Source organism: Pleurodeles waltl, chromosome 7 (assembly GCF_031143425.1).
Source record: "Pleurodeles waltl isolate 20211129_DDA chromosome 7, aPleWal1.hap1.20221129, whole genome shotgun sequence".
NCBI lineage: Eukaryota > Metazoa > Chordata > Amphibia > Caudata > Salamandridae > Pleurodeles > Pleurodeles waltl.
In genome coordinates this window covers 190,439,129-190,451,712 of record NC_090446.1, presented here as the reverse complement: position 1 = coordinate 190,451,712, position 12,584 = coordinate 190,439,129, and the positions used below count along the sequence as shown (strand labels likewise).

Below are 12,584 nucleotides of genomic sequence, written 5' to 3'. Positions count from 1 at the left end.
CCAGTGTTGTGACAGTAGTTAATGTGCCCTCTTCACCTAACCACTGTTGATTTGTCTGCTATGTGCTGTCATTGCCTCTTTCATACTAACTAGCAATTTTTAAACTCCTCACTAATGCACACTACTCCTAACTATGTCTCATGACATGCCACTCAACCCAGGACTCCGATTGTGCTACAACTGGCTAACGTTCACTCATGGGGTCTGTGAAATGGACATTGTATAGAATTCACAAATACAATTGCACCTTTAAATAAAGCACCTTGTACACATGTAGCATTTATACGCTTACTATGATCCATCTACTCAGGTAAAAGATAGCATTGTGTCAATCCACGTCAATGTGTACAGAATATCTGTACATGAGAGCATGACTGTTATCCACAATTCACACACTAGGATCCTAACATGAGATAGGTGAATGATGGTGTTGTCGGCTACAACCAACTTAATGAGCATTCTACATACATTTTGAACATATATCCTTTGAAGTAGACATACATATGGCTCTGAACCAATTCAATGGTAATTTACCCAGATGGGAGTACCAGTGTAACTAATTTATGTGGTACAAGAACAACTAACCTTATCAGTAATAGCCACCTTTTAGTGCTGCAGGATACAGTTCCAGATTTGCCTGTTGTTAGATGTGCCACATTTACCAACAATGAAATTGCAGGACCCCACCAATGACAGGTGAAGTACCATATTTATCTGTCCAAGATAAAGTATACATACACATTGTGACTGGCTGGAACACTGGTTGGCAAATGTATCCACTAGTAGACAGTATGTAGCAGCCATTCTGGCAGTTCCTTGGTCATAGGGAAGGCACATAGGAAACCTGGGAAATCAAGCCAGTGAGCATCCCATAGGCCATCCCCTCAAGTTGTCCAGTGTACCCATGAGAACCCCTAGACACTCAATCAGCTTACAAAATTATTAGGCTAGAAAAAACAGGATTTATTGTAAAAACATATACCAAAAACTAGCCTAAAACCTACCCTATGCTAAACTAACCTATACTAACTAAACTTAACTGACAACTACACCCATCTAACCTATTCAAAACTTACCTTACACATGTAACACCATATTCTAAACATTGGACCACCTATGCCCCTTAAGAGACAAGATACAAGTAGAACAACATAAACTATGACTATATATGTACTAACCTAACCTATGGCCTAAACCAGTGGTTCCCAACCTGTGGTCCGTGGACCACTGGGGGTCAGCGAAGCCTTCTCAGGGGGTCCGCGAGAGGCTAGAAAATTAACAAATATTAACAAATATTGACAAATTAGGTCCCCAGCTTCCAGTAATGACTCAGGTGGGGGTCCCCAGATTCCCATGATGATTCAGTGGGGGTCCCTGGGTTCCATTAATGTTAAAGTGGGGGTCCACAGAAATCAAAAGGTTGGGAACCACTGGCCTAAACAAATGCATATTTTATATATTCTTATTTTTTTTAATTTGTATACACAAAAACCCCAACATGACTTCCCACCAAACCCCCAGCAATAAAAAAATGTAGAAAAACCCACCCCCCATACTTAACCTAACCTATGCCTATCCTACACTAACCTAATGCTACCCATATAAAACCTAATCTAAAACTATGTAAAAATAGTAAAAGGAATGGGAAGGAACTGGGAGGTTGTAGAACACTATGGGGATCATTCCTACCCTGGCGGTCCGAGACCGCCAGGGTAGGGGACGGAGGAAGCACCGCCAACAGGCTGGCACTGCCAACAGGCTTGGCGGTGCTTCTGGGGCTATTCTGACCGCGGCGGTAAAGCCGCGGTCAGAAAAGGGAAGCCGGCGGTTTCCCGCCGGCTTCCCGCTGCCCCTGTGAATCCTCCACGGCGGCGCTGCAAGCAGCGCCGCCATGGGGATTCCGACCCCCTTCCCGCCAGCCTGGTTCTGGCGGTTTCACCGCCAGAACCTGGCTTGCGGGAACGGGTGTCGTGGGGCCCCTGGGGGCCCCTGCAGTGCCCATGCCACTGCAGGGCCCTACATTGATTTTCAGTGTCTGCTTGGCAGACACTGAAAATTGCGACGGGTGCAACTGCACCTGTCGCACACCAGCAACTCCGCCGGCTCCATTCGGAGCCGGCTTCCTCGTTGCTGGTGCTTTCCCGCTGGGCGGGCGGGCGGCCTTATGGCGGTCGCCCGCCAGCCCAGCGGGAAAGACAGAATGACCACCGCGGTCTTTTGACCGCGGTACGGTCTTCTGACGGTTCCCGCCAGGCGGGCGGCGACCGCCGCCCGCCAAGGTAGGAATGACCGCCTATAAGTTCATTTATTTGTTTTCTTCATTTTTTTAAATGTATTGCAACATCCTCCGGTTCTCAGCACTCTCCTCCACCAATTTTTCAAGTCTGGCTAAAATCTTGGCCTTGTCCCATCTCATGTCTAGTTCAAATTGACTAGCAACAACTGCAGCAGGTGGCTGAACTGGTGCCTGGCTCATGACTGGTGCAGCTGACGTGGAGGGCTTTAGACCGGCTATTGCCCCCTATGCCCCTGATGTTTTTGCTACAGTGTCCTTGTGTGGCTGTGAGTGTGGATGCTGTTTAGGTCCATCAGGGGCAACTGCATGCCTTTCCCCAGATGCCTTCTCACTGCAAAACCTCCTTCCCATTTGGCAGTATCCTGTTTCAACCTCCATTATGTGCCGGTAGCGTTCAGCCCTCTTGTGAAAAGGGTGCCTCTGGTCTGGTGTCATATTGGCAGCTGAAATATGAGGAGAAACAAGCATAAGTTTTAGCATTGGGTGGAGGTTGTATAGACATGTTATGTACATTGCAATTGCAGATAACACATACAGTCCACCACACATTCCTCAGCCATCCATGATTTTTACAGTTTTTTTCACAAACTCTGCACCTTGGGGGACCATTTCTGGTATACGGAACAGGCATGGTGGTGTTAGGGGGCATTAGAGGCGCATGTGAGGTGGCACTGGAATAGGTGCTGCCCCATTTTTCATTATTCTGCCACATGGTCTTTAATGGTAGGTTATTTTGTATTTGTACGTCTGCGACACAATGCAGCAGACAGGTGTATGTGCACACTACAGGTATGTCAGCTTTGTGTAGATGATATGTAGTTGGTTATGGCACTACTTGGGTGGCATTTGATTGAGGTTCTGCCATAGGCTTGCACACCATCATTTACGTGGGACTGTGCCTATGTGTGAATTTCTTTAAATGGCCATGGCCTGTACCATTGACATGGCTGGGCTATTCTTTGTTTGGTGTAATGTGTGTGTGATCTGTACTTAGTTGTCAACCGGTGGACACTTGTAGTGGTTTGTGAGCAGCCTCAGTATGCAAAGGGGACTTGGCTCCACCTGTACACACATGGTGTGCCAGTCTGGGTGTGGCTGTGTTATGTACATGAGGGTGTATGTGTTTGTGAAGTGCAATGAATGCGGTGTAGTCTGGTATGTTGCATATGTGTTGTTGCCTGTACATCTATGTGCCCCTGCCCATGTGTATTTAGTGTGGTGTTTTTCTTGTTTGTCCTAGATGGTTGGTGTGTTGTGTAAGTTTTGATTGGTATGGTGGCTTACCTATGAGTAGACCATTGCTATGTTGGCCAGCCTGGAACTTCTCATTGATAGTGCAATGGCGGAATATGTATGAATCATGGACGCTGCCGGGATATTTTGCTAGGATTTCGGTGAAGAGCCCACTGTGGTCCACAATAGCCTGCACGTTGAGTGAATGTGCATGCTTGTGGTTCTTATATAGGTGTTCCGTTGCTGCAAGTGGCACCAGTTGCACATGGGTGCAGTCCATTGCACCTAGCACATGCAGGAACACAGCAATTTGGTAGGAATCTTGCTTGGTCTCCTGCTGCAGATGCTGGGTGTTTGAGAAGCAGATGTGGTTGGATGTGAGGCATATCATAGCGTCCAGGACCTTATGTAGGAGGGATGAGAAGGATGGCTGCGACATACCAGCCACTAGTGCATCCATTTTCTGAAAAGATCCAGACGCCAGCATATGGAGGACAGCGAGGAGTTTGGTCCGGAGTGGAATCGTAGTATGAGCTTGCACCCTTGCTGTGATGTGTGGCGCGATGTGGTGGACCAGGTGTACAAAGGACTCCTGGTTCAGTCGGTACATCTTGATCACATCTTGCTCCCTGAGGCCAAGGATGGTTGTGCACTGTCTGAAGATCCTCTCCCGCCTTCTGTGCTGCATTTGTGGCTGCTGTGGTGGTGTTTGGGGTTGCTGCAGTGGTGGTGGAGGGACTTGCTGTCTTTGCTGATGTCTGTGGCGTGTGCCAAGCTGGAGCAATACTACTTCCATGTTCTCCTGGAGGTTTCCAATGCTCCTTCTGTGTGTTTTCCTTGGGTAGTGGTCTGTGGGCATCTTTCTAAGGCAGGTTCTGACCTGGTATTAAATTTTGATGCTAATCGGATTTAGCATTATTTTTTAGGGATGCTTCCTTGGTATGCATTGTTTTTGCGACAGTAAGTGCTAGAGGGATAGTGTTATTTTTAGGAAGGGAACGCCTACCTTGCATCTCATTGCTGCAATGAGACGCAAGGTGGATTGGCACTCCCGAAAATGGTGCTAACTAATTTTGACACTAGATGGGTCTAGCGTCAAAATATAAATATGGAGTTAGGCTTTAGCGTAAAAAAAAAAAATACGCTAAGGTGGTGCAAACATTTCATAAATTTGGGCCTAAGGGTCTTTCTCAAGAAGAGTGTGCAAATTATTTTAAGTCCATAGTCTGCAATAAATAAATGTGAGTTTGCTCTCTGAGAATCAGGAAACAAACGCTTCCAAAATGAGCCCTATTTCACTGGAAAATACACTGTGAAAATTACACCGTCAACCAGAGGTAAATCACAAGGTCAGTCAGAGGTAAGCAAAATTTTATATGAGCTCAGCAAATCGCAATACAGACCAAAATGCAACAGTACCTAACACAGTCCCCAAAATGAGTAATAATTAGTTAGATTTTGCCCTAATGTCATCAAACGTGACAGTACAAATCTAGTTACATATAAAACAATGCCGAATTTAAGAAATGACTAGGCCCACTGAGGTTCGGCAAGAAGAACGGCAGAAAAGGCAACATTTGGCAGGAAAGCTTCCCCTTGAGCTTACAAAGAACAACATTTTCATTCATAGAGAGCAGGCAGGGTTACTAAGCATACTACATTCAACAATATTTCAGTGCACATTTCGCCATGTGTGAGTGATGTCAATGAGAACGGAAAACATGGTCATGTTTAGTATTCACAGTGGAATCCGCGCCTAGTTGGCCAAAGCTCAGAAAACACACATCTATAAAATGGAACAAATATGTTTTGGTTGCAAATCATTCGTGTGAGAAAGTAGCCTCTTTCTAGCCTTGTTACCCCCACTTTTGGCTTGTTTGTGAGTATATGTCAGGGTGTTTTCCCTGTATCACTGGGATCCTGCTAGCCAGGGCCCAGTGCTCATAGTGAAGACCCTATGTTTTCAGTATGTTTGTTATGTGTCACTAGGACCCTGCTAGCCAGGACCCCAGTGCTCATAAGTTTGTGACCTATATGTATGTGTTCCCTGTGTGATGCCTAACTGTCTCACTGAGGCTCTGCTAACCATAACCTCAGTGGTTATGCTCTCTCTTCTTTACAAATTGTCACTAACAGGCTAGTGACCAATTTTACCAATTCACATTGGCATACTGGAACACCCTTATAATTCCCTAGTATATGGTACTGAGGTACCCAGGGTATTGGGGTTCCAGGAGGTCCCTATGGGCTGCAGCATTTCTTTTGCCACCCATAGGGAGCTCTGACAATTCTTACACAGGCCTGCCACTGCAGCCTGAGTGAAATAACGTCCACGTTATTTCACACCATTTACCACTGCACTTAAGTAACTTATAAGTCACCTATATGTCTAACCTTCACCTGGTGAAGGTTGGGTGCTAAGTTACTTAGTGTGTGGGCACCCTGGCACTAGCCAAGGTGCCCCCACATCGTTCAGGGCAAATTCCCCGGACTTTGTGAGTGCGGGGACACCATTACACGCGTGCACTATACATAGGTCACTACCTATGTATAGCGTCACAATGGTAACTCCGAACATGGCCATGTAACATATCTAAGATCATGGTATTGTCACCCCAATGCCATTCTGGCATTGGGGAGACAATTCCATGATCCCTGAGTCTCTAGCACAGACCCGGGTACTGCCAAACTGCCTTTCCCGGGGTTTCACTGCAGCTGCTGCTGCTGCCAACCCCTCAGACAGGTTTCTGCCCTCCTGGGGTCCAGCCAGGCTTGGCCCAGGAAGGCAGAACAAAGGACTTCCTCAGAGAGAGGGTGTTACACCCTCTCTCTTTGGAAAAAGGTGTCAGGGCTGGGGAGGAGTAGCCTCCCCCAGCCTCTGGAAATGCTTTGATGGGCACAGATGGTGCCCATCTCTGCATAAGCCAGTCTACACCGGTTCATGGATACCCCAGCCCTGCTCTGGCGCGAAACTGGACAAAGGAAAGGGGAGTGACCACTCCCCTGACCTGCACCTCCCAGGGGAGGTGCCCAGAGCTCCTCCAGTGTGCTCCAGACCTCTGCCATCTTGGAAACAGAGGTGTTGCTGGCACACTGGACTGCTCTGAGTGGCCAGTGCCATCAGGTGACGTCAGAGACTCCTTCTGATAGGCTCTTACCTGTGTTACTAGCCTATCCTCCTTCCTAGGTAGCCAAACCTCCTTTTCTGGCTATTTAGGGTCTCTGCTTTGGAGAATTCTTCAGATACCGAATGCAAGAGCTCATCAGAGTTCCTCTGCATCTCTCTCTTCACATTCTGCCAAAGGATAGACCGCTGACTGCTCACGATGGCTGCAAAACCGCAACAAAGTAGCAAAGACGACTACTGCAACCTTGTATCGCTTCTCCTGCCGCCTTCTCGACTGTTTCCTGGTGGTGCATGTTCTGGGGGTAGCCTGCCTCCTTCTTGCACCAGGAGCTCTGAAGAAATCTCCCGTGGGTCGACGGAATCTTCCCCCTTCACCCGCAGGCAACAAAAGACTGCATCACCTGTCCTCTGGGTCCCCTCTCAGCACAACGAGCGTGGTCCCTGGAACTCAGCAACTCTGTATAAGTGACTCCCACAGTCCAGTGACTCTTCAGTCCAAGTTTGGTGGAGGTAAGTCCTTGCCTCCCCACGCTAGACTGCATTGCTGGGTACCGCGTGATTTGCAGCTGCTCCGGCTCCTGTGCACTCTTCCAGGATTTCCTTCGTGCACAGCCAAGCCTGGGTCCCCGACACTCTAACCTGCAGTGCACAACCTTCTGAATTGTCCTCCGGCGTCGTGGGACTCCCTTTTGTGTCTTCGGGTGGACTCCAGTTCACTCCTCTTCTGAGTGCCTGTTCCGGTACTTCTGCAGGTGCTGCCTGCTTCTGTCAGGGCTCCCTGACTTGCTGGATGCCCCCTCTGTCTCGTCATCCAAGTGGCGACATCCTGGTCCCTCCTGGGCCACAGCAGCATCCAAAAACCCTAACCACGACCCTTGCAGCTAGCAAGGCTTGTTTGCGGTCTTTCTGTGTGGGAACACCTCTGCAAGCTTCTTCACGACGTGGGACATCCGTTCTCCAAAGGGGAAGTTTCTAGCCCTCTTCGTTCTTGCAGAATCCACAGCTTCTACTATCCGGTGGCAGCTTCTTTGCACCCTCAGCTGCCATTTCCTGGGCATCTGCCCACTCTCGACATTGTCGTGACTCTTGGACTTGGTCTCCTTGTTTCACAGGTACTCAGGTCCGAAAATCCACTGTTGTTGCTTTGCTGGTGTTGGACTTCCTTGCAGAAACCCCTATCACGACTTCTGTGCTCTCTGGGGGTTATAGGTGCACGTTACATCTACTTTTCAGGGTCTTGCGGTGGGCTATTTTTCTAACCCTCACTGTTTTCTTACAGTCCCAGCGACCCTCTACAAGCTCACATAGGTTTGGGGTCCGTTCGTGGTTCGCATTCCACTTTTGGAGTATATGGTTTGTGTTGCCCCTATACCTATGTGCTCCTATTGCAATCTACTGTAACTTTACACTGCTTGCATTACTTCCTTTTGATATTACTGCATATTTTTGGTATTGTGTACATATATCTTGTATATATTTGGCATCCTCATACTGAGGGTACTCACTGAGATACTTTTGGCATATTGTCATAAAAATAAAGTACCTTTATTTTTAGTATATCTGTGTATTGTGTTTTCTTATGATATTGTGCATATGACACCAGTGGTATAGTAGGAGCTTTGCATGTCTCCTAGTTCAGCCTAAGCTGCTCTGCTATAGCTACCTTCTATCAGCCTAAGCTGCTAGAAACACCTCTTCTACACTAATAAGGGATAACTGGACCTGGTGCAGAGTGTAAGTACCCCTTGGTACCCACTACAAGCCAGGCCAGCCTCCTACAATTCGTCACTAAATAGTATTTATTTGAAAAAAATATGCTCTAACATGCCTTACACGTTTCGAAAATGGGAGAAGACGAGCACAAAGCAACAGCACAAGCACCGATCAGCCGCAGTCGTACTCAGCTAAGGGGAACAGTGCCCACACACAAAAAATAGTGAGGGGACTCCAAGCAACCCCTTGATGGGACAGCTGTGTACCCTGGGAAATGTCTGCCCCTAGACAAATAAGCCTAAAAGATATGCACAACCTGACCTAAAAATTAGCTTCTGAAAGCTGCCCATACTGAAGAAGAGATTTTCTGATTGAGAGCCAAGCCAGTTAGTTGCGTAAAACCTGCAGGATACTATTTTGTATGAGACAGGAGCTTGTAAGACCAGTGCAACCTTGGGGATAATTGCTTGATGGGTTCTGTGCTTTTGAGACCGTGTAACTTGGGCGGTAGCTTTCTGCTGACAGATATCAGTGTAACTGGGTTGGGAACTCTGCTGACAGAGATCTGTGTAACTTGGGGGGTACTAGCTCTTTGCTAACTGTCTCATCGGCTTGAGTAACCCGATGCATAGCTCTTCTGCATGTAAAAGCTGCGTTACCTGAGGCATAGCTCTAAGGCCTGCTGCAGGAGCCTTTATATCTTCAGAAATATAGGAATGACTTGCACCAAAACGTGGGCCTTTGTGATCCACGTACCTTGGGTGGGCAGATCTGGGGTTTAAGGCGTCTTCTTCTGAGATATGTACATGCAGAATACAGTTCTGCTGTCTTTAAAAACTGCTTGATCTGAGGGATAGCTCTGCTGTATAAGGGCCCTGTACTACAGACCCCTCGATCGCGTGGAAGGGGATGTGAGTGTATGTGTGTGCCTGTGTGTGCCTGTGTGTGCGAGCGCGACCGCTGTACAGTGGGAGGAGTGGAGGATGGGCAGTTAAGAAAGCAGAGGAACCATGAGATGACTGTGTGTAGTCATTGGAGATCTCTAGCTACAGCCCAGCTCAAAGGATCAGGGTATGATTAGAGTGCACCGTTGTTATGCTTCTCCTGCACACCATTTTCAGATGTTTTTCTCTTCCCTTTGATACTGTCCCTCACTGGTTGTATTGTCAGCTCCTACGTTTGAAGCCTCCCTGACACCGCTAAGAATCTCGCTTACTAAGCCTTCCCTTCGGAATCTGGACTTCACCAAGAGCATCCGGACTCCGTTCGCTGCTTTTGCCACTTGGGCACCCCACTCCACTCTAAAAAGCCTCCAATTGGTTACCTTGGCAACTGAGACGCTCCTCCCCTCGGTCTCGACTATTACTTCATATCATCTCTGGCAGTACTGGCGAAAGCAAGCTCTGATTCTCCTGCGACATCCCTGCTCCCCTGTCTGCCACAAGGTGAAAGCAAAACTGAAAGCTTTCTCTCCGGAAATGCAGCAGGTTGGGAAGTGAAACGGAAATCACCATCCTCTCCATGGCAGCCTGGTTCAGCATCTCCTGGGATTTTCGGTGCAGGACCAACAGGGACCTAGTGCCAGCCTGGAGCCGTTAGTGTGGGAAGCTGCTCAGTCAACCCCACAGAACCGTCCAGGGCTGCACTCCTTGACAAGAGATATATGGCCCAGCAACGACAGGGGACGCTCAGTTTTGCCCCGATGGATGTTCACTTCAGCCCTCCCTGTTTACTGACCCCATAACTGCACAGGGGACCGCGTGGTCAGCTGGCAATGGGATTTCACTTCGTTTGCACCGACCACAAACGCTACAGGTCTTCCAATGGAGTCACGCGTCTGCACCTCCCCCTTCATGCCAAGGGGATGTATTTAAATTCATTCAGCCCGAGGCTAGCATGCGCGTACGATTTGAATACTTTTCCCACCCTGGCTGCGCCACTCTAGGTTTGAGTCACTCTTAGTCTTCTTACTCAGCATCGTGTCTCCTATTCTGCACTGTTTTTACACGTGTCATCCTGCATGACTGTTAAATCCCTGTTGATGACTATGGTTTAAGTTTTTTTAACCCCCTACGAACTCAGAAGATCCAGCATCTAGTATTATATAAGGCACCGTGGTTGTTTTTTTCATGTGTTGTTCCTGTGTGTATGCCATTTCCCTCAAGCTCCTTTTCGCTACTTACTGCAGACATGAAACAGCAGCATCCTTGTTGGTACATTAGCCACCTTTATTTACCTTGAACTGGAAAGATGGACGAATGCCCTGCCTCTGCCATGCCCTTTTTAAGCTAAGAGGTCCTGCTTCTGCCAGGGTTAGGACCTCTCCCCTTGCTAGCTTGTGAAGCATTACCTCTACCAGAGGTAGAGAGCTAACACCTACCGGGGTTAGATACCTTTCCCAGCAAGGGTGAGAGAGAGTCCCTCTCTGGCTGAAAGGATATGAGCTCCAGCCCCTGCACCTGAAGCTGCACCCACAGGTCTGATGACCCACACTGTCAAGGATGAAGAAACAGAACATCCGGACCCTGTCCCTCATCCTCTGCATGTTCTCCTACCTGCTGGTGGGTGCTGCTGTCTTTGACGCCCTTGAGTCCGAGTCCGAGATCTCTCGCAAGAAGGTCCTGGAGCAGAAGCAGGGTGCTCTAAAGAGGAAATACCACTTCTCCGAAGAGGACTACGGGGAGATCCAGCGGGTGGTCCTGCAGTCTGAGCCGCACCGCTCTGGGAAGCAGTGGAGGTTTGCGGGCTCCTTCTACTTCGCAATCACTGTCATCACTACCATAGGTGAGGTGTCTATTTCCAAGAGGGAGGACTTTGAGGAGCTAAGAGGGGTTGCAGCGTGGGTGGGTGTTAGGAACTGGGGCGTGTTGCTACTGACAGCCTCTGGTGAACATACCCTTAGGCATGTCGGTCAAGGTATATATAATACTATTATTTTTACAATACTCCATATACCTCCCTTTGCACAGCGCATATGTCATGTGTCCTCTGTCCCATACATTTGATCACTTTGGGAATGGTAATGGTATGATGTATCTGTTAATTGTGCAGCTGATGGCTATTTAAATAATGTAACATAAACACAACCCTCAGCGATGGGGCATTAGATTCTGAACAGCCATGCCAGTGGTTAGCAATTTACCAGTTTACAGGTTGGTACTATTGAGGGGTTAAATTGCTGACTGTTGGTCGTGGAGACATGCTACAGTTCACTATAATGTACGATCCTGGACGGTACTCACTGAGTCTCCCCAAGACTTTCTTCTATTAGGTGCCAAATCTGTGAGCACTTAGAAGCTGGCTAACTGATGGCATCAGTCAATGAATATAGTTATAGTTGCACGCCAACATTCTCTCTATTGTAAGTCATTAAAGAGTAAGAAAATAACATTGACGTTTTCTAAAACTCACTATCTATTTCGATTTCAGTAAGCATCGGTGCACTTAGCATGTATGTCCGAAGAATGTGTGGTAATGAGCTCTGTTTCATGGAAATTACTTGTCAGTCTCGTGAAGATTGAATAGTTTTCGAGACTAACACATGCTCACTCAAAAAAATTCAACAGAGTAGAGCAACAGGAACATATTGATGTAAAGCAGCTAACGAAGGGCTCATGTAACATTATGGGATTTCCTGTTGGCAGATGCAATTAAGAGGACTCAGCATATAGAAGTCACACCAAACACTCTGAAAAGGGGATTTACAAGAAAACGTAATAATGCACATTTTGCCCATAGCCTCCAGTGATTTTTCTGGTTTCCTCTAATGCAAAAGATTTATATTGAGGGAAAGGTTTTATGGTTATTGCCTGTAACACGTAACAAGCATTTGCAATGCAATTGGTCTCGCATTTGTTCCAGTAAGAGATACTAGTTTATAAATTCCTAACTGGACTTTTCTTGCCTCATAAATTGAAAATGAAAAGTAAAACAGTTGACAAAAGCAAGCTTATTCAAAGCGTCTTGGATGCCATGAGCATGAGCGCGAAGGAGATACACAAAAGGAAAAAGAAGTTTGCTCACAGTCTAACATATCGGTGATCGTGCAATTATCCATGTAACTGGGTCAGTCTGCAAGGCAGTAACAAAACCTCCCAAGGGGGACAAACGTAAAGAATTTACCAATGATAGCAAAGGATTTTTTAAAGCTAAGCCCACGAACAAGTGAAAGTGATTGGTGTGAGGTGGGTGTGGTTAAAAGCCCACAATACTTAC

At 47.3% G+C, this 12,584-nt stretch overlaps 1 protein-coding gene across 3 annotated transcripts in view; it reads left to right on the top strand.

Annotated features, from left to right (window-relative positions):
- KCNK15 (potassium two pore domain channel subfamily K member 15) overlaps positions 1 to 12,584 on the top strand; it is a 153,098-nt gene that overhangs the window by 83,168 nt on the left and 57,346 nt on the right. The window contains exon 1 of one of the 3 annotated variants that reach the window (XM_069243547.1): positions 9,739 to 11,153. The exons of the other annotated variants lie outside the window; for them this stretch is intronic. Within the exon in view, the coding sequence (XP_069099648.1) occupies positions 10,871 to 11,153 (283 nt within the window). The 5' untranslated portion in view covers positions 9,739 to 10,870. Of the gene's footprint in view, positions 1 to 9,738; positions 11,154 to 12,584 lie in introns of those variants that run through there. 3 annotated transcript variants of the gene reach the window in all.